Source organism: Panthera tigris (assembly GCF_018350195.1).
Source record: "Panthera tigris isolate Pti1 chromosome F3 unlocalized genomic scaffold, P.tigris_Pti1_mat1.1 chrF3_random_Un_scaffold_83, whole genome shotgun sequence".
In the NCBI taxonomy this organism is placed as follows: Eukaryota; Metazoa; Chordata; class Mammalia; order Carnivora; family Felidae; genus Panthera; species Panthera tigris.
Window position 1 is genome coordinate 52997 of NW_024962189.1, and position 22353 is coordinate 75349.

General features: G+C 38.4%; 1 protein-coding gene across 1 annotated transcript in view; it reads left to right on the forward strand.

Moving 5' to 3' along the window:
- LOC102955594 (ankyrin repeat domain-containing protein 26-like) overlaps window positions 1-22353 on the forward strand; it is a 103046-nt gene that overhangs the window by 50347 nt on the left and 30346 nt on the right. Inside the window, exons 11-18 of the mRNA XM_042977189.1 lie at window positions 5625-5838; window positions 7660-7837; window positions 8045-8206; window positions 10311-10433; window positions 14370-14440; window positions 14771-14864; window positions 19041-19111; window positions 19442-19535. Coding sequence (XP_042833123.1) covers window positions 5625-5838; window positions 7660-7837; window positions 8045-8206; window positions 10311-10433; window positions 14370-14440; window positions 14771-14864; window positions 19041-19111; window positions 19442-19535 — 1007 coding nt within the window. The remainder of the gene's footprint in view (window positions 1-5624; window positions 5839-7659; window positions 7838-8044; window positions 8207-10310; window positions 10434-14369; window positions 14441-14770; window positions 14865-19040; window positions 19112-19441; window positions 19536-22353) is intronic.

Consider the following 22353-nt stretch of genomic DNA (forward strand, 5'->3'; position numbering starts at 1 on the left):
ATGCCCATCACCTATTCTCCCCTTTCCCCCACCCCTCCATGAACCTTCAGTTTGTTCTCTGTATTTAAGAGTTTCTTATGGTTTGCTTCCCTCTCTGTTTGAAACTATTTTCCCCCTTCTATTCCCCCATGTTCTTCTGTTAAGTTTCTCAAAATCCACATATGAGTGAAAACATATGATATCTGTTTTTCTCTGACTGACTTATTTCACTTCACATACTACCCTCCAGTTCCATCCATGTTGTTGCAAATGGCAAGATTTCATTCTTTCTCATTACCAAGTAATATCCATTGTATATATAAACCACATCTTCTTTTCCCATAAATCAGTTGATGGACATTTGTGTTCTTTCCATAATTTGGTGATTGTTGATAGTATAAATGTTGGGGTACATGTGCCCCTATGAATCAGCACTCCTGTATCCCTTGGATATACGCCTAGTAGTGCAATTGCTGGGTTCTTGGATAATTTTATTTTTAACTTTTTGAGGAACCTCCACTCTGTTTTCCGGAGCAGTGGCACCACCCATGCATTCCCACCGACAGTGCAAGAGAATTCCCATTTCTGCACATCCTTACCAATGTCTGTTGTTTCCTGTGTTGTTAATTTTATCTACCCTGACCGGTGTGAGGTGGTATCTCAATGTGGTTTTGATTTGTATTTCCCTGATGATGAGTGACGTTGAACATCCTTTCATGTGCCTGTTGGCCTTCTGGATGTCTTCTTTGGAAAAGTGTCTATTCATGTCTTCTGCCCATTTCTTCCCTGGATTATTTGTTTTTTGGGTGTTGAGTTTGGCCAATTCTTTCTAGAGTATGGATACTAATCCTTTATCCGATATGTCATGTGCAGATATCTTCTCCCATTCCGTTGGTACCTTTTAATTTTGTGGATTGTTTCCTTTGAAGTGCAGAAGCTTTCTACATTGATGAGGTCCCAATAGTCCAATTTTGCTTTTATTTCCCTTGCCTTCAGAGATGTGTTGAGTAGAATTTGCTGTAGCCAAGGTCAAAGAGGTTGTGGCCTGTGTTCTTCTCTAGGGTTTTGATGGTTTACTCTCTCACATTGAGGTCTTTCATCCATTTTGAGTTTATGCACGGTGTAAGAAACTGGTCCTGTTTCATTCTTCTGCATGTTGCTGTCCAGCCCTCCCAGCACCATTTGCTAAAGAGCCTATCTTTTTTCCATTGGATACTCTTTCCTGCTTTGCCAAGGTTTAGTTGGCCATACATTTGTGGGTCCATTTCTGGATTCTCTATTCTATTCCATTCGCCTTTGTGTCTCTTTTTGTGCCAATAGTATACTCCCTTGATGATCGCAGCTTTGTAGTAGAGGCTAACGTCTGGGATTGTGATGCCTCCAGCTTTGGTTTTCTTTTTCAACATTATTTTGGTTATCTGGGATCTTTTGTGGTTACATACAAATTGTAGGATTGTTTGTTCTAGCTCTGAGAAGAATGCCGGTGCAACGTTGATTGGGATTGCACTGAATGTGTAGATTGCTTTGGGTCATTATCGACATAGCTTCAATGCCAACTTCGTGAAAGCTTGTCTTATCTCTCTACTGCTTGCAGTCCTGGATACTCCAAGTAAACTGTAAACATCCTGATCTGTGCCCACTAAAATGGCCATATACACTATTAGGAAACAGAATGACCCTTTTCAGGTCCCGGACGTAGTCATTTTCATTGAACCAGACTCCCATTCTTTCTCTGATACAAGTTCTGATGAAAGTGAACATTCAGATATACAGCTGGTTCCAACTGAGAGAATATGCAGGTTTGAGAACTTGTGTTCACGTTACTCCAAGAGCGAATCAAGCATCATGAAATTTTCTCCCAAAATGTCAATCTGTGTAGGCTCAGTAATCTCCACTTCCTCAGATCACAAAGGATATCAAAATACTTTGAGGAATCTAACCTTCTTAACATTCTGTTTCTCCTTTCTTCCTTTAATACTAAATGTCTAAATCTTCTCCTTACCTGCGAATGGTCTCTGGCTCATTTCTAACTCCTTGTCATGCAACCAAAACATACGTTTGTAAAGTATAGTGGTGGAGGTAACAAATATTCAGACTAAAATAAGCAACCAGAGGAAAATCGAGAACATATTGTCCAATACCACCATGGGACAAGTGGTTCTCCTAGGGGTCCTTCTCAGCGTGGGTGTGGTGGACTTGATCTGCGCCAAGCTTCAGGGCCAGGTAGAAACTGCCGGTAAATGCAATAGGAAGGATTTCTGGCTGCCATCAGCCCAGAATAGGATGTGGGGAGAGGGGAAGGATGGGGACATCCCAGGAAAGAGACTGCTGGCATATGAAGTCTCCGGCAGGACTAGGGTGAAAGGAGCCTGAGTAACTGAGGCTTAAGTGAGAGAAACGGTCGCAAGAAGCTGGGAAGCGAAGTCGGAAGAAGGGTGATGATGTAGGTAGTGAGAAAAAGATGGGGAGCTAGAACACACAACTCATAGCAGGGGCGGAGATGAAGGGAGGAGAGACAGGTGCACAGGCATTGGGCTTTCCCTTCCAGAAGGCCATGCCTCTGCCACTGCCGCCGCCTCCCGTTCCAGCAGAGCCTGGGGCCCGGCCAATGCCCACCTCAGTCTAGGGGGTTCGCCTCCTACAGCTACTCCCCCACCTTCAATTCCCGGCAGGTGGCGGACCCCGCCCCCACAAGGCCAAGTGCCTGCTGTGAGCCTGTGAACAAAACACCTGCTCTCCAGCCACTGCCAGGGTGGGGCGGGGCAGGGCGGGGCGCTCGGGAAGCTGGGGGAGGAGCCACAAAGGCAGCAAGGAGCACCGCACTTCCCTCTTCTTTTTTAATGTATACATTCAGTGCTATCAGTCTTCATGTGAGTGCTACTAGGGTAGGACTACAAATTCTACTATGTTTTCATTTTCATTCAGTTCAGAATCCTTTCTATTTTTTTTTTCTTTTTTCATTACTTCTTTGACCCAGGGGATATTTCGAAGTGTTCTGTAGTTCACAAATAGTTGAGTATTTTCCAGAGATATTTTTGTGCTTGTTTTCTGATTTGATTATTTTGTGGTCAGGGAACACACTATTATGACTTCAGGCCTCTTGACTTCTTCCTTTTATTAAGGCTTATTTTTGACCCAGAACATAGTCTTTTTTGGTAAGTGTTCCATAGATCCTTGAGAAGAATAGTGGTGGCCAAGTCTACTATGCCCTTGCTGATGTTGAGCCTATTGAAATATCAGACTATAATTGTGAATTTGCCTATTTCTCTTTTCAGTTCTATCAATTTTTGCTTCATGTACTTTGAAGCTATTAACAGATACATGAACATTTAAGATTGCTCTTAATTGACCCTTTTATGATTATAAAATGACCTGTTGTTTATTGCTGGTAATGATTTTTTTGCTTGAAACTGTTTTGTCTGCTATTCATATAGCCACTCTAGCTCAGCCTTCTTTGGTCAAGTGTTAGTGTGGCATATCATATTTCTATCTTTTGAACAAATTTCTGTCTTGACATTTAAAGTGCATTTTGTATAGGTGGCATATAGTTGAGTCTTCCTTTTTTATCCATTCTGACAGTCTGCGTTTTAGTTGAGGCTTTTAGACCGTTTTCATTTACTGTGATTTTTTTTTCAATATATGAAATTTATTGTCAAATTAGTTTCCATACAACACCCAGTGCTCATCCCAAAAGGTGCCCTCCTCAATACCCATCACCCACCCTCCCCTCCCTCCCACCCCCCATCAAGCCTCAGTTTGTTCTCAGTTTTTAAGAGTCTGTTATGCTTTGGCTCTCTCCCACTCTAACCCCTTTTTTTCTTTTTTCCTTCCCCTCCCCCATGGGTTTCTGTTAAGTTTCTCAGGATCCACATAAGAGTGAAAACATATGGTATCTGTCTTTCTCTGTATGGCTTATTTCACTTAGCATCACACTCTCCAGTTCCATCCACGTTGCTACAAAGGGCCATTTACTGTGATTTTTGAGATAGTTGATTTGAATCTGTCATCATGCTGTTTGATTTGCATTTGTCTTATCTGCTCCTTGTTCCCGTTCTCTTCTTTTTCTGCTTTCTTTTAATCGAGTAATTTTTATGATTCAGTTTTATCCATTTATTTATTTATTCACGTATTCATTTATTCATTTATTCACTTATTTATTTAGGCTTCCTAGCTAGAACTTTTCAGTTTTGCTGCTTTAGTGGTTGGTTTAGGGTTTATAGTCTATGGCTTCAGCATCACAGTCTCCCTTCCAGTAATGTTATACCACATCGTATATAGTTTAGGCAAATTACAAGAGTTGACTTCCATTTCTTCTTTCCTAGACAGATCCTTCCTGGGTCAGTGGGATTACAGTTTTCATGAAATTTAGGAAGATTTGGGCCATATTTTTTTCCTGTCCCTTTCCCCTGCCTCTTTGGGCAATTGTATATTTCCCAGTTGAAGTTTTCTCCCAGGTTTCCAATGTTAAACTTCAGTCTTTTGTTTGTGATGTCTAATATGTGTTTATTCCCACCCATCGTATTGTTCATGGCTAACATAATTTACATCTCTGTAAGTGCTATTTGGTTTTTAAAACTATAGCTTCTATGCCTCTAGTTATCTTTTCATGCTTTGTTTGGAGATATAGTTAAGTTACTTACAAACAATTGGATCCTTTAGTCTTGCTCTTACGAATTATTGGCTGAATCCAGAGTGGTAATCAGCCTAAGGCAAATTATGAGTTTTTCCATCTTAGCTAATGTGAATAGACACTGTCCCTCGTGCTGTGGGAGCACCAGGCAGTGTTTCCTCTACTCTTTTCAGATTTTTTTCCCTTGATGACTTCCTTCCATGTATGCACTGGTTGTTACTCTGCTGAATAGCCAAAGGGGACCCTGTGCAGATGCCCAGGGTTCTTTCTGTGTCCTGCTTTCTCCTCTCCTGGATGCTGACCTGTCATCTCTATCTGTCTTGACTTCACCACACTCTCAGTTTTGCCACCTTGACACAAGGAGTATGGTGAAATCTACTTAAATAATTTATGTCTCCTGTGTTGTAGCCTGAAAACTCTCTCAAGGGAATGAGTTTGGGCATACGTGTTAGGCTAACGTGTTTTGTTTTCAGAGATCATTGTCCTTCATTTTCTGAAGTTCTGTGTCTTGAAAATCATGTTAAAATTGTATTTTGTCTGTTTTGTTTTTGCTTGCTTCAGGTAGGAAGATCAATCAGTATGTGTTACCCCATCTTGTCCAGAAGCAGATTACAGTGGAACTTCAGCACATGCTCTAGACTGTCGAGAGTGCTTGTCTTCCTCCTTTGCTTAATTGCCTCCTGCTCCTCCTTCATTCCTCAGTATAGTTATCTCTTCCTCAGGGACATCTATCTTCCTTGGGCCCAATCTAGATCAAGTTATGATCACAGAACTCTGTCTTCTAATAGGAACTATCTGAATTTAGAATTACCATTTGAGTTGTCTTTCTCCTTCACTAGACTTTAAGCTAATCAAGAGCCAGGGGTCTTCTCTATTGTATGCGTAGAGCTGAGTATAACATCTTCCAATGAAGGTATATATTTATTCAATGTTTGAATGAGTGAAATGAAGATGCACAGGCCTGTATATGCAAAAAGTACTCATCTATTTTATTTCTGTTTCTTCTCTGATGCAGATTATGCTGGCTTCTTGAAAATCCAAGATATACGTGTTTCCTATGAGAAATTAAGGAAACTTAACAAAAATCACTGTAAACTTCTTATGGGAAAAATTACAAAAATGGAAAAAATGGTTAGTGCACTACAAAACGAGCTACAAGAATCGAAAGACATGATATCACGGTTAGAGCATCAAAAAGTTGAATGGGAACGTGAATTCTGCAGTTTGAGGTATAGCATCTTGGCTTTAAGGAAATATTTCAACTTTTTCCTTTTATACTACAGATGTGTAGAGGCAGTTTTGTAATTGCTGACTTACCTTATGGGATTTTCCTGGAAAGAATACTTGTTTAGTGTTGTGAGGTGTGCGATTCTTGGAAAAAACACAGCAAGTTCTTAACAGTGAATACTTCTAATACTTTAATGTATATTCCAAATCACAATTTTAATGGCCATATAAAAGTCCACCATAGTCCAAGAAACATCATTATTTAAGAGATTGAATTCTGCCTGTTTTTCATCTTTCTGTATTTTAATTAATGCTGTCAGGAATGTCTTTTATAGAAATCTGTTTCTACATGTCTGGTTACTTACTTGGAATCAATTCTTCAATATAATGTTATCTGGATAAGGTATAAAAATTTTAAAAAAGGTCTTTGATCCATATTTTTAAATTGTTCTCAGGAAAGTTTATATTACTTTCTGTACCTACCAACAGAGTATAAAATGGTCATTTTTCTCAAGACAGTAAAATTCCCCAAAATTGATTCCATTTGCTTCTTAACATGCAGGGCTTAAAAGGTAAAGTGGGGGTGCCTGGGTGGCTCAGTTGGTTAAGCATCTGGCTTCGGCTCAGGTGATGATCTCGTGAGTTTGAGCCTTGCTTTGGGTGGGCTCGAGCCCGGCTTTGGGTGAGCACGAGCCCCGCTTCAGGTGAGCTCCTCTTCTCTCACTGTCTCTCCCTCTCTGTCTGCCCGTCATGGGATTCTGTCTCTCTTTCTCTCTCTCTGCCCTCGCTCACTTGCGTCATCTCTCTCTCAATAAAAAATTTAAACAAAGTAAAATGGGGGCGCCTGGGTGGCTCAGTCAGTCAAGCTTCCGACTTTGGCTCAGGTCATGATCTCAGGGTTCGTGAGTTCGAGCCCCACATCGAGCTGTGTGTTGTCAGTGCAAAGCCCACTTTGGATTTTCTGCCTCCCTCTCTCTCTCTATGCCCCTCCTTTGTTTGCATGGGCTCTCCCTTTCTCTCTCAAAAATGAATAAACTAAAAAAAAGTAATACAGAAAGTGATTACTGATAAGTTTTTTCAACATCTCTGTCATAGGTAGATAAAATTAATTCAAAAGTGTATGCTGAAAGGTCATATTACTCTTTATTGTTTACTTAATTAATACGTATCCTGTTGTGTTCTAGAATGGATGTTTAAGTGATTCATAAAGTAGGTATGCATCAACAAGGTAAGTTGCAAGTGTTGTGGAAGAAGAAACAAAAAGCATAGGCAACAGATATTAGACTAGTCAGCGTAGTCTTGGATGACAGTAATCTGCACATGTATGTTGTGTAAACAACATCCACAGATGCTCTCTTTCACTGCACATCATTTTTGGAGGTACCTGTAAGGTTTCATCAAGTGGAGATTTCATTTCCAGTGAGTTGATAAACTTGTTTATAAACAGCAACTTCTCTTTTTAATAAGAAACTGAATTATCTGTCCTATGGAGGAATAATTATACCTGTGGGAAAGGGGGTAATTTTCAACTCTAACTTTCCTGAATAATTTCAAACTTCCTTTCCTACAACATCTACCAGAGTTATTACTGACTAAAACTAACTAAGTTGCATAATGCTTTCTCCTGGCTTCTTTTCAACCGTATATATGGTTTGGAAGAGATTGAAGTGACAAATTAAAAACATGAGCCGTACAAGGAAAACAATTGGAGAACATAGAAATTTTTCATTTGGATAATAAGCCAACTTATGTGGAACCAGATCATAAAATGAACTTTTTATGTCTAACAAAACAAATTTTAAAAGAAGCACATGTAATTGCAGATGTACCTTAAAACAAGAAGAAGAAGAAGAAAGAAGAAATGCTGATATGTTATATGAAAATATTAGGGAAAAGTTAAGAAGAAAAGAAGACGAATATAAGAAAGAAGTTGAAACAAAACAACAAGTTGAACTCACTCTTAGAACGCTAAACATGGAATTGAAGGCCACAAAAAATCAGGTAAATCAGTTTTTGATAAAAACTGTATTTCCATCCATATTACATAGTGTAATATTATACATATATATTTTATAGTATCCCTTTGACTCAAGATATATTATTTAGGTTTAAAATAAATTAAAACATGGGATTATGTTCTTTTGAACATTTTTTTAAAGTTCTCCACTTCAGCTTTTGACCTTTTTTTTTTTAATGGTATGAGACCAGAATCATAATGAAATGTGTCTCCAGGTTGTAGAAGAGCGCAGTGACACTCAGTGGCAACTTTCTCCAGAACAGAAGGCCAGAGTCTTACAAGATGGAAGTCTAAACAATCACTTTTGCAAGCAAAAGGAGCTAGAAATGGCTCATAAGAAAACTAATTCTAAGGTATCTTCTTTAGTTATTTTGAAGTACATGTGTATATGTATTTGTATATATTCTATTTTTTAGTTATTATTACTTTTTTCTACGTGTGTGTGTATGTGTATATATATATATGTATATATATATATGTGTGTGTGTGTATGTGTATATATATGTGTACATATATATGTATGTATATATGAAACTGAACTGTGTTCATCATGGAAACTATAGAGGATTTTAAAAGCACATATATTTTGAGGAGGGTCATGGGGGATGGTGGCATTTTTGCTTCAGTGGATAAAATAATAGTCTTGATTAAATGCATTTGTCTGCAAAAAATAGTGACATTCATAATGTCCTCATCCAAGGGAGAGGCTTTTATTACTTTCTGTAGGAATTGATGAGCTCTCCCTAATCTCAAAACTATTGCTACTAGCAACATGTGTTTTGGTTTTGAACAGTTACTTCACTGCCTTGATATATTAATAGGTTAGTTGAACACTTCCGCTAATGGACAGGAGGGCAAGTGTAGCCAGTTCACTGATCATATTTTCGGTATCAAGTCTCCTACTTTTGAGAAAAGTAACAGTTTTACTTCAAGAAGCATCCTATTTCATTACAAGGAACTTTTGATAACAATGGTATGCTGTGGTATATACTTAATGATAATTTATTGATAGGTATTTTATTCCTAATAAAATAGTTGAGTGTATTTCCCCTCTTTTATATTTATTACTGTTTTCAACATGAAGAGGAAATACAAGTTATTGTAGCAGTAAATAATCTCATGGTATTCTAAGAGATGTATAAATTTCACCTTATTTCCTATCAGTATTTTGAAATACAAGACTTCTTTCGTACTTGTGTATTTACACTAGAGAAGTGGCAGTGGTTGGTGCAAGAGCACTTTTTGTGGAGTGAGAAGACCTGGGGAGAGTCCTGCAGCTCACCGTTTTAATCTCTAGAATTGTGATAACCAAATGAGTTCATTGATGTATGTAGAAGTGTTTCTATTATAGTACAGTGCCTAGATTTTTCAGTTATCAATAGATATAATTCTTATAACTGACTATAGAAATGGTAGCAAAGTAGATACCTATGAAATATTCTCAGGAAAGAAGAATTTTAGGAAATTTAATCTGTCCGAGTATATGCAGAGCTAAGGATTTTACTGTGGGGTTGCTGTGTTCGATATCTACTGTAAACTCAATTTTTAAGTGTAGTCAGGTTTATTAATCTTTTATTTTAGGTCTTCTGGTTTGTTGTAAATCAGAGAACGGCTTTTCCAATTCTGAGATTCTGAACACTTTTCTCACAAATTCTTTTTTACTTTCATGCCTTCATTATCTACAGTTAAAGTTCTGAACTTTTTGGAACTTACGCTTGTATAAAATTTGAGATTTGGAGCCAACTTAATTTTTTTTCCAGTTGGATATTCACTTACTGTAATCTTCCTTCCTTCCTTCCTTCCTTCCTTCCTTCCTTCCTTCCTATGCTTCTTTATTCATTAGAGAGAGAGAGAGAGAGAGAGAGAGAGAGAGAGAGAATGCAAGCAGGGGAGGGGCAGGGAGAGGGAGAGGGAGAGCGATAATCCTCAGCAGGCTCCTGACTGTCAGCACAGAGCCTGATGCGGGGCTTAAACCCACAGAATGTGAGATCATTCCCTGAGCCAAAATCAAGAGTCAGACACTCAACCAACTGAACCACCCTGGCACCCCCTGAAACCTTTCCATTGTTTAAACATAGATTATGCTTTCATTTAAAAGAAAATCATGATAATGCCATTTTATTGAGTGCTATCTGAAAATGTGCTTGGTTTTACTTAGCTTTCTGATAATCATGAGAAAACACAAGATCGGTTGCATAAAAACCACATGTTGCATGATAAAATTGTCGTGCTGAGACTGGAAAGAGACACCATAAACAATCAGAAGTAGCCAGGCAGATAACACCTTTTGTGTCTTTAACTGAATTCAGTGAACAGGAATGTGTATGTGTTACAAAAAGACGGTGAATTGATGTATGTGTTGATATTTCTCAAAGTACGTATGTGAGAGTTGTCTATTATTAACATAATTTAATAATAAGATGATTTAGAAAATCAGTAACAGAAATGTCTTATTAGGTAGTTGTGAGACAACTTCAACAAGAACTGGCTGATACTCTGAAGAAACAGTCTATGTCACATCTTCATCTGGAAGATGAAACACGGAATCTCAAGAAGAAATTAGGTCAAATCAGAAGTCAGGTATGTAGTAAATGTAACCTGTCAACAGCTAACTTATAGCTAGTTAAATAATATAAAGTGTTTTAGGATACCAATTTCCATGGACCGCTTTCTTTGGTATTTTCATTATAATTTATTATGATTTTAGTATCTTTACAATGCATTTATTTCATAAACTTCTGCCTCTCCTTCTCCTATTTGTGTTATACATTGTTTTCTTATAATACTTACTTTTAGGAAAGTTGAGGCTTTTGTATCCTTCCTCACAGAAATTGAGAGACTTTTTTCGTTCTTTCTTTAATTTAAATTTTTTTGACAGTTTATTTATTTATTTTGAGAGAGAAAGTGAGAGAGAGTGTGAGCGTGCATGTTAACAGGGGAGGGGCAGACAGAGGAGAGAGAGAGAATCCCAAGCAGGCTCCATGCTGTCAGTGTAGAGCCAATGTGAGGCTCAGTCTCATGAACCGTGAGATCATGACCTGAGCTGAAAGCAAGAATTGGACGCTTAACTGACGTAGCCACCCAGGTGCCCCAAGAGACTTTTGTCCCCTACTAAACAATGTTTTTTAATGATATCTCTATTACCATGATGAGGCAAGCTGGATCAAATCAGAAGATAATGTTTAATGGAATGATTCAGATAATTATCTTAGTTCTCATCTTCACTTTTGAGAAGAATGTATATTGATTTCAGGATGACTTGTACAGAAAGATCACTTAACAAACCACTTGAACTTCGGCATTTCCTTCATTTTCTTTGCCTTTTAGACATATTGTCAAAGCACGGAAATATTCTGATCATGTGTAGTATGGACGCCCAAAAGCAAGAATTAAGAACATTCTCTGTGTCCTGCCATTGGGTTTTTTTTAAAGCTATTTTGAGGTACAATACACATACCATAAAAGTCACCCATTTGCCACACAGAGTTCACGGTCTCTGTGTACACTCGTGCAACCATCACTGCCATCAAGTAGAATGTTTTCCTCATCCTGAAAGGAAACCCTTACCGTTGCCCCCAGCCTCAGGCAACCACCAGTCTACTACTTGGTCTCTCAATGGAGTTGCCTCTTGTGAATATTTCATATAAATGGAGTCACACAACGTGTGGTCCCTTGGGACTAGCTAGCTTTACTTAATGTTTTCTGGGTTCATCTGTGTTGGTTACAGCTTATATCAGTGCTTCATTTCTTTTTATTGTCAAACAGTACTCCATTGTGGGCTAAGGCCCTTGTTCATTCATCAGTTGATGGACCTTTGGGTTGTGTCCACTTCTTGCCTATTAATACAGCTGCTTATGAACATTTACGTAGTTCTTGTGTGGATATCCGTTTTTAATGTCTCTGCCATCAGATTTTATCCTCTGAGTTAATCAGGTTGATTTTACCATCTCTCAGCCGTTACTCATGCTGTCCTGTCTTTTTAGTTTCTGTTCCTCTTGAGTAAACCTATGTTATTCAGACTTGGCTCACAGTCTCCTTTCCAATGAATTTTCTCTGACTGTTCTAACTCCCATTAGCTTTAACTCTCTTGACACTTGTCATCTAGCCTGTGCAGAACAATTTAGTCCTTTATTTGACATTGTTTTTATTTTTTTCATGACAGGTAATTTCATCTTCCTAAGTATAAATTTAAGGGATAGTAATATTTGACACGGGTGATACTTATCCTTGTATAAATTGAAAATACTTTAACTTAACAGTTTTTCCAATAAAATTAATTACTTTATACTGTATCAATAAATTCTTCTTGAAAACATTGGTATAGCAAAGCTTTTATTCTAAATGTATGCTAAGAAATGAAATACTAAATTGAGGGGTGCCTGGCTGGCTCCAGTCCGATTAGAGTCTGCCTTTGGCTCAGGTCATGATCTCCATGTTCTTGAGATGGAGCCCTGCATTGGGCTTTCTGCTGTCAGCAGAGCCTGCATTGGATCCGTTGTGTCCCTCACGTTCTGAGCCACTCAGACTCGTGCTCTGTATCAAAAAATAAACGTTAAAAAATGTGTGTATATCTCTATACACACACACACACACACACTTATATAAGTAAAACTATTAATGAAAGCACTTAATCAAATAGAGGAGAAATGTTCAATCAAATGTTTAGTTTTTTTTCCCTCTCACTATGAAAAAGCACGCTAAATTTGTCCTTCTTTCTTACACAGCCAGAACTGTGATTTACAGATTTGTAGCACTTTACCAATGCAAATATCTGGGGACAGCTTTTCTGATATGCTTTTACCACAAACCCTTAATCTCTTCATCAGAGTACATGCTAAAGCAGCCTAATGTAAACAGTATGGACATGAAATGATGGAGGAACTTTAGTTTCACAAGGCTCGTTTATTTCCATGTCAGTGGCTTTCCCTTGCCTCTGATGGTCATGTAAAGGATCTACTACTGAGTCAAAGAGGTGCTATTTGTACCGTAGTCTGTGAGCATTGTCCACTCAGTGGTATAGAGAGGAAGTAAGTTAAAAGGATTATAAGTGGAAAAAAGTACTGTTGGCTAGTGGCATTGGCAAAGTTTTTTGAAGTACTGAGGAGAGATTCTGGGCCTCATGCTCCCCATTTGCTACCACTTGCGGTGGAATGAAGAATAACTTCAGTATAATTTGTATAGGGGAAAACTGGTATTGGCAAGCCACCTGCCTAAACTATCACATTGTATTGGAACACAAACTACAGCAACAGTAATCATGCTACATGCAGACACTTAGAGCTGACTATGTGCCACGTACCCTTCTAAGTTGTTCATCTATTATTTCCTAATTTAATCTTCACAACATCCCAGTGGGGTAGATACTATTATTATTTATTTTGAGATCACTTTTTTAAGGTCCTTTGTTTTGAGAGAGACAGAGAGACAGAGAGAATGTGGGGAAGGGCATGTAGGGAGAGAGAGAAAAAGGGAGAGAGAGAGAGAGAGAGAGAGAGAGAAAGAGAGAGAGAGAGAGAGAGAGAGAGAGAGAGAGAATCCCAAGCAGGCTCCTCACTATCCATGCAGAGCTCGATGTGGGGCTCAATTACATGACCCTGTGATCATGTCCTGAGCTGAAATCAAGAGCCAGACACTGAACCGACTGAGCTAGTCAGGTGCCCCAGTAGGTGCTATTATTACCTTCATTTTACAGATGCAGAGATTGAGACATGGAAGTTTTAGGTAGTGTGCTCAAGGTCATACAGCTCATAATGAGCAGAACTGGGAAATCAGACCCAGGCATTCTGGCCCCTACTAGGATATTATTTCTCAAATTCTTCCATTAAATATCTTGTTGTCACTGAAAATAGCATGTTCAGTTTTATAATCATGAGAATAGCAACGTCATTCACCTATGTGAATATGTAAAATCATAGTTGATGTGATGCTTGGAATATGAAAATAGAAATGTTTACCATGAGGTAAATTCTTATATTTCCTCCATTTTACCAATAGATACACTTGTACATTTATGTGATCATATATAATTTAAAAACATTAACAATGTTATGTTTTTGTAGGAGAGTAAGGTTGGTAAACTATTCTGTAAGAGTATTGAAACATTTCATCTTTGTAGGCCATAGTCTCTTTTGTAGAAGCTGAACGCTTTTGTTATGACCTCAAAGTAGCCATCAATCAGCATGTAGAGGAGAGAGTGGCTGGCTCCAAAAATTTTTACTTACAGCGGCGCTTGGGCGGGTTAGTTGGATGAGGTCCTGACTCTTAATTTCCACCCAGGTCATGATCCCAAATCCCACATCATGAGACCAGTCATGAGACAGAGCCCCACATCAGGCTTCGCCCTGAGCTTGCAGCCTGCTTACCATTTTCTCTGTCTCTCCCTCTGTCTGTTTTCCCCACTTCTGCATTCTCTCTCTCTCTCTCTATTTCTCTCTCAAGTCAAAAAAAAATTAAAGAAACAGGTGATAGTGTTCTACTAGATTTTCAGTGGTTAAAATTATTTTTTCTCTATTTTAGTTGCAAGAAGAACAGGAACGACATGCAGAGGCCGTAAGATATGCTGAGGAGATGAAAGATCATGTGCAAAAGTATAATTTAAACCTCTTAGAAAATAACTTGTTTATTTATAAAGCAAATGAACAGTGTAGTATGGGAAATGTACTAGTTATGCCAGTATATCATTGTTAAGCTCGATACAAATTCCAGCTTTGAGCTATTTTTAAATGCAGAATTGTGGCATATTATCTCTCAATTTTGCACCTTATCCACAAAACACGATGAGAAAAATCGCACAATTCCCAAATCTTCCTCTTGACAAAATTTTAAGAATTTCTGTAATACCCTCATTTGTTCAGAAAGTATGTGATGTTGTTTTAAATTTATGTGTGAGAATAATTACCTTAAGATCTGCATTTTAGGCTACAGGTTAAAAATGCCACGCAAGAAGCAACCATCAAACATCAAGTGGCCCAGATTCAAGATCTTGAGAGCAACGTGATAAAGACAAGTTTGGTAAGTCGGTCTCTTAATGTCTGTCCTACTGAAAAGGAATCCGTATTTCACTAGTAGTAGTACATAAGAATGATTTGGATCCTATGGAAAATCTCACTGCTGCAAAGGTTTGGTTGATATTGTTCCTACTTGCTACTAGTGATGTAATTCTTCTATATAGATGAAGTTGATTGAATTCATAAAGTAATGACCTTTACAGTGAGATTTTCATAAAAACATTGTGAGAATCTAAAAAAAGCAACATTTTATATATACCACATTGAGCATCTGTTTTAGTCCACCTTTGGCTACTGTTAATAATGATGCTGTGAACGTTGGCATACAGATGTGTGAGTCCCTGCTAATATTTTTCAGCGTGATTCAAACATCCCCAATCTTTGAGTGGTCATTTGATCTTGAATACTGACATTCTCTTGTAATCTCATCCCTTCAGTGAGAGTTTGAGAACGGGTTATTTTAATGATGATTTGTTGTAATTTGTAATAATAAGTTTGCAATTTATTATCTTCATTAACAATGACCGGCAGATCATTATGCAAACGTCCTTCTCAAAGGAATGGACTTTTCTCCTTGTTGGATTTTGTAAAGGAAAAGAAATGCCAGTGAAAAAGGAGAAATGGCTGCTCTGTCAGGGCCTTACCTAGTAACATAGTGCTCCTACCATTGCAAGTTCAGACTCATTTTTTTTTTTCCATTCACTTCAGTTAGTCAGACTTTCAGAGATTTCACAATTCAATCTCAGAAAAGACTAATGTGCCATTCAGGATTCTCATTTATTGATATGTAGTGAAACCCCAACTGTTTTCCAAGCAGAACAGTTAATGTCCTCGCACTCTCACCCTCCTTTGTAGGATTCTCACTGTAAATCCTAAGTGGGAGTAATGAGGTAGATACACTGACCAACTCATTTCTCTCAGTCACAAAAGCTATATAATATACATCCAAGTTTCATTTGACAGCTATACCCGTCAGGGGAACTAGAACATTCTGTTGACTGGTCCTTTTTGTGGCTGAAGAGACATTGAAAATTACTTCCTTTTCTAGACGTCTTATTAATGAGTCACATTGTATTAGGGAACTTTTCATGCAAGTAACATGATACTCAGTCGATCAGTCTTCTATGAATGAGAGTGCTAGGCATTGTCCTGCTACTGTGTCCTGAAGAAATCTTTAAGGTCTCAAAAACTAAAATTTGTAAGAATATCCTAAACTGATGAAGCTTATTAAAGAATAACGAGGGATTTAGTGTAGATACCTATAGGAAAGAATTAGGGTTATGGCATGAAATTACCTGCCACTTTAAGGTGTTCCCTGTGGGGGGGAAAAAAAAAAACTTAGATAGCTTTCAGCCAACTCAGTCCATAGCTCTGACTTCTCTAGAAGGTCCTTATCTCCTGAATCCCCAAACCAGGGGCTACCTGGGTGAAGACATTTGATGCACACAATTTTGAGGTGAAGAATCTGGATTGGGAAGAAGAGGTAGCTCTAGCCAACTTAACCTTCCTAACAATATAGTCAAGTATGCGTCTGAAAGGAACTTCAGAAGACTTCCATAAGTTGAAATCTCTATGGACGAAGAAGTTACTCAAAAGGAAACAAAGGCAAACCAGTGATCATCCAGCCCTTGTGATAAATGTCGTGTTATAAAGAAAAGCGAGACAAAGTATGCTGGTCAGCATCCTAAGGGTAAGGGTGCCCCCTAAGACTCAATAAGAAAAAGCACACTCAAAGTAACACAGAAAAGAGTCCAAATAAAATGTACACGATTAGCTGTCTACAAAGGTACTCCATGTCAAGTACTGATTTTTGAGTGTGCGGTTGAGGATGTTGTCTATGAGCACCTACATGGAAGAGCGAAAAGGACACATGGCCTAGGTAAAGGGGCCAAAGCTGGAAATGTGAATTAGAGAATCTGGTTGTGAAGCCTTAAGAGCAATTCAAAACACAGAGAGCAAGGGGCAAGGACTTAATGTCAGGGGTTGCCCTCCTTCATAAATAAGGTGGGGTTAGAAGCGCAGAGGGAGGGCATGGTCATTTTTCTCAGCTGCTGCTGAAAAGTGAAGCAGGATAGAGACGTTAATAAAATAAAATAAAAAAAAGAGGTTCTTGATGACCCTCAAAATGTCTTAGTGGAATGATAGGAGTGAAAGTTAAATTTTAGAGTAAAAGAAGGAAATAAGTAAAGAAAAGTTGATTCTGTGGATGATACGATACATTAAAGAATGCTCGAGTCCACTGCAAGGGGAGAAGCAGCGTGATAGGTGGACAGAGCTTCAAAAGTTAAGCAAATGGTTACTAGAAACGGAGAAATTGAAATCTTTCTTCCTTATGCAGCCAGTGCTGGAATTTACAGATTTGTAGCACTTTACTAACTGCAAAGCTCTGGGGGCAGCTTTTCTGATATATTGTTACCACAAAGCCTTAATCTCTTCATCAGAGTACCTGCTAAAGCAGCCTAATGTAAACAGTATGGACATGAAATGATTGAGGAACTTTGGTTTAGCAAGACTCGTTTATTTCCATGTCAGTGGTTTTCCCTTGTCTCTGATGGTGATGTAAAGCATCTCTTACTCAATCTAAGACATGCTTTTTGTACCGTGGTCTGTGAGTATTGTCCACTGAGTAGTATAGAGAGGGAGTTAGTTAAAAGTATTATAAGTGGGGGGAAAAAAAGTACTGTTTGCTAGTGGCATTGGTGAAAGTTGTGTGAAGTACTGAGGAGAGATTCTGGGCCTCATGCTCCCCATTTGCTCCCACTTGCGGTGGTATGAAGAATGACTTCAGTATAATTTGTATAGGGGACCACTTGTATTGGCATACCACCTGCCTTAACTATCTCATTGTATTGGAACGCAAAATACAGCAACAGTAATCATGCTAAATGCATACACTTAGAGCTGACTATGTACCATGTACCCTTCTAAGATGTTCATGTATTATTTCCTAATTTTATATTCCCAAGATCCCAGTGAGGTTAATCCTATTATTATTTATGTTTCAGATCACTTTTATAAGATTCTTCATTTTGAGAGAGAGAGAGAGAGAGAGAGAGAGAGAGAGATTGTGGGAAGAGCAGGTAGGGAGAGAGAGAGAGGGAGGGAGAGAGAGAGAGAGATTGTGGGAAGAGCAGGTAGGGAGAGAGAGAGAGGGAGGGAGGGAGAGAGAGAGAGAATGCCAAGCAGGCTCCTCACTACCCACCCAGAGCTGGATGTGGGGCTCAATCACGTGACCCTGAGATCATGTCCTGAGCAGAAATCAAGAGCCAGACGCTGACCCGACTGAGTCACCTAGGTACCCCAGTAGGTGCTGTTATTACTTTCATTTTACAGATGCAGAGACTGAGACACGGAAGTTTTAGCTAGTGTACTTAAGGTCATACAGCTCATAACCAGCAGAATTGGGAATTCAGACCCAGGCTTTCTGGCTCCTACTAGGATACTGCTTGGCAAACTCTTCCATGAAATATCTCAATGTCACTGAAAACAGCATGTTCAGTTTCATAATCACGAGAACAGCAATGTCATTCACCTATGTGAATATTGAAAATCATAGTTGATATGGTGCTTGGAATATGAAAACTGAAATGTTTACTATAAGGTAATTTCCTATATTTCCTCCATTTGACCATTATACATTTGTATGTTTATCTGATCATATATAATTTAAAAATATTAACAACGTTATGTTTTTGTAGGAGAGTAAGATTGGTAAACTATTCTGTACCAGTATTGAAATGTTTTCGGCTTTGTAGGCCATAGTCTCTGTTGTAGACGCTGAGCTCTTTTGTTATGATCTAAAAGTAGCCATCAATCAGCATGTAGAGGAAAGTGTGGCTGGGTCCAATAAGATTTTAGTTACAGGAGTGCTTAGGCTGCTTAGTTGGTTGAGCGTCCTGACTCTTAATTTCCACTCAGGTCATGATCCCAAACCCCACATCATGAGACCGGTCATGAGACCGAGCCCCACATCAGACTTCGCCCTGAGCTTGCAGCCTGCTTACCTTTTTCTCTGTCTCTCCCTCTGACTCCCTTCCCACTTGTGTGTGCTCTCTCCCTCTCTGTCTCTCTTTCAAGTACAAAAAAACAAGAAACAAAAACATTTAGTTACAGAAACAGGTGATGGTGTTCAACTAGATTGTCAGTATTTAAAATTATTATTATTTTTTCTTTATTTTAGTTACAAGAAGCACAGAAACGACATGCAGAGGCCGTAAGATATGCTGAGAAGATTAAAGATCATATGCTAAAGTATAATTTAAACCTCTTAGAAAATAACTTGTTTATTTATAAAGCAGATAAGCAGTGTACTATGAGAAATGTATTAGTTATGCGAGTATATCATTGTTAAGCTGGATACAAATTCCAGCTTTGAGCTATTTTGAAATGCAAAATTTTGGCATCTTATCTCTCAATTTTGCACCATTACCACAAAACACAACTAGAAAATTGGCGCAATTGCCAAATCATCCTCTTGATACAATTTTAAGAATTTCTGTAATACCCTCACTTGTTCAGAAATTACACGATACAGTTTTAAAATTATGTGTGAGAATAATTATCTTAAGATCTGCATTTTAGGCTAAAGGTTAAAAATGCCAGGCAAGAAGAAACCATCAAACATCAAGCGGCCCAAATTCAAGATCTTCAGAGCAACTTGCTAAAGGCAAGTTTGGTAAGTCGATCTCTTAATGACTGTCCTACTGAAAAGGAATCCTTATGTCACTAGTAGAAGTACATAAGAATGTTTTGGATCATATGGAAAATTTCACCGATCAAAATATTTGGTTGATATTGTTCCTGCTTGCCAGTAGTGATGTAATTCTTCTATATAGGTGAAGTTGATTGAATTCATAAAGTAATGATGTTTGTAGTGAGATTTAAATAAAAATATTGTGAGAATCTAAGAAGAGCAACATTTTATATATACCACAGTGAGCATTTGGTTTAGTCCTCCTTTTGGCTATTGTATATAAAGGTGCTGTGAACATTGGCATACAGATGTGTGAGTCCCTGCTAATATTTTCCAGCGTATTTCAAACGTCCCCAGTCTTTGAGTGATCATTTCATCTTGCATTCTATCTTTCTGTTGTAAACCCAACCCTTTAGTGAGAGTTTCAGAAAGAGTTCTTTTAATGATGATATGTTGTAATTTAAAATTACAAATTTGCCACATATTCTCTTCATCAACAATGACTAGCAGGTCATTATGCAAACGTCCTTCCCAAAGAATAGAGTTTTCTCTTTGTTGGATTTTGTAAAGGAAAAGAAATGCCAGTAAAAAAGTGGAAATGGCTGCTCAGGCAGGGCCTTACCTAGTAACATAGTGCTCCTACCATTGCAAGTTCAGAAACTCATTTTTTTTTTCCATTCAGTTGAGTTAATCAGCCTTTCAGAGATTTCACAATTCAATTTCAGAAAAGACTAATGTGCCATTCAAGATTATAATTTATAGATATGTAGTGAAACCCCAACTGTTTTCCAAGTGGAACAGTTAATGTCATCCCACTCTCACCATCCTTTGTAGGATTCTCATTGTAAATCCTAAGTGGGAGCAATGAGGGAGATACACTGACCAACTCGTTTCTGTCAGTCACAAAAGCTATATAATATACATGCAAGTTTCATTTGACAGCTATATACGTCAGGGGAACTAGAACATTCTGTTGACTGGTCCTTTTTATGACTGAAGGGACATTGAAAATTACTTTCTTTTCTATACGTCTTATTAATGAGTCACACTGTAATATGGAACTTTTCATGCGAGTAATATGACACTCTGTTGATCAGTCTTCTATGAATGAGAGTGCTAGGCATTGTCCTGCTACTGTGTCCTAAAGAAATCATTAAGGTCTCAAAGACTAAAATTTGTAAGGATATCCGAAATTGATGAAGTTTATTAAAGAATAACGAGCGATTTTCTGTACATCTCTATAGAAAGGAATTAGGGTTATGGCATGAAATTACCTGCCACTTTAAGGTCTTCTCTGCGAATCAAAAACTTAAGATTGCATTCGGCCAACTCAGTCCATAGCTCTGACTTCTCTAGAAGGTCCTTATCTCCTGAATCCCCAAACCAGGGGCTACCTGGGTGAAGATATTTGATGCACACAATTTTGAGGTGAAGAATCTGGATTGGGAAGAAGAGGTAGCTCTAGCCAACTTAACCTTCCTAACAATATAGTCAAGTATGTGTCTGAAAGGAACTTCAGAAGACTTCCATAAGTTGAAATCTCTATGGACTAAGAAATTACTCAAAAGGAAACAAAGGCAAACCAGTGATCATCCAGCCCTTGTGATAAATGTCGTGTTATAAAGAAAAGCGAGACAAAGTATGCTGGTCAGCATCCTAAGGGTAAGGGTGCCCCCTAAGACTCAATAAGAAAAACACACTCAAAGTAACACAGAAAAGAGTCCAAATAAAATGTACACGATTAGCTGTCTACAAAGGTACTCCATGTCAAGTAATGATTTTTGAGTGTGCGGTTGAGGATGTTGTCTATGAGCACCTACATGGAAGAGCGAAAAGGACACATGGCCTAGGTAAAAGGGCCAAAGCTGGAAATGTGAATTAGAGAATCTGGTTGTGAAGCCTTAAGAGCAATTCAAAACACAGAGAGCAAGGGGCAAGGACTTAATGTCAGGGGTTGCCCTCCTTCATAAATAAGGTGTGGTTAAAAGCGCAGAGGGAGGGCATGGTCATTTTTCTCAGCTGCTGCTGAGAAGGGAAGCAGGATAAATACCTTAATATTTTTTGTTTAAAAAGGTCCTATATGACCCTCAAATTTTCTTAGTGGAATGATTGGAGTGAAAGTTAGATTTTAGTGTAAAAGAAGGAAATAAGTGAAGAAAACTTGAATCTGTGGATGAGATGATACATTAAAGAATGTTCGAGTCCACTGCAAGGGGAGAAGCAGCGTGATAGATGGACAAAGTTTCAAACTTAAGCAAATGGTTAATAGAAAAGGAGAAATTGAAATCTCTCTTCCTTATGCAGCCAGTGCTGGGATTTACAGATTTGTAGCACTTTACCAACTGTAAAGCTCTGGGGACAGCTTTTCTGATATGCTGTTACCACAAAGCCCTAATCTCTTCACCAGAGTACCTGCTAAAGCAGCCTAACGTAAACAGTATGGGCATGAAATGATTGAGGAACTTTAGTTTAGCAAGACTTCATTATTTCCATATCAGTGGCTTTCCCTTGCCTCTGATGGTCATATAAAGCATCTACTACTCAGTCTAGGCGGTGTTATTTGTACTGTACTCTGTGAGCATTGTCCACTGAGTAGTATAGAGAGGATGTAAGTTAAAAGTATTATAAGAGGAAAAAAAAGTACTGTTGGCTAGTGGCATTGGCGAAAGTTGTGTGAAGTACTGAAGAGAGATTCTGGGCCTCATCCTCCCCATTTGCTGCCACTTGCGGTGATATGAAGAATAACTTCAGTATAATTTGTACACGGGGCCACTTTTATTGGCATGCCACCTGCCTAAAC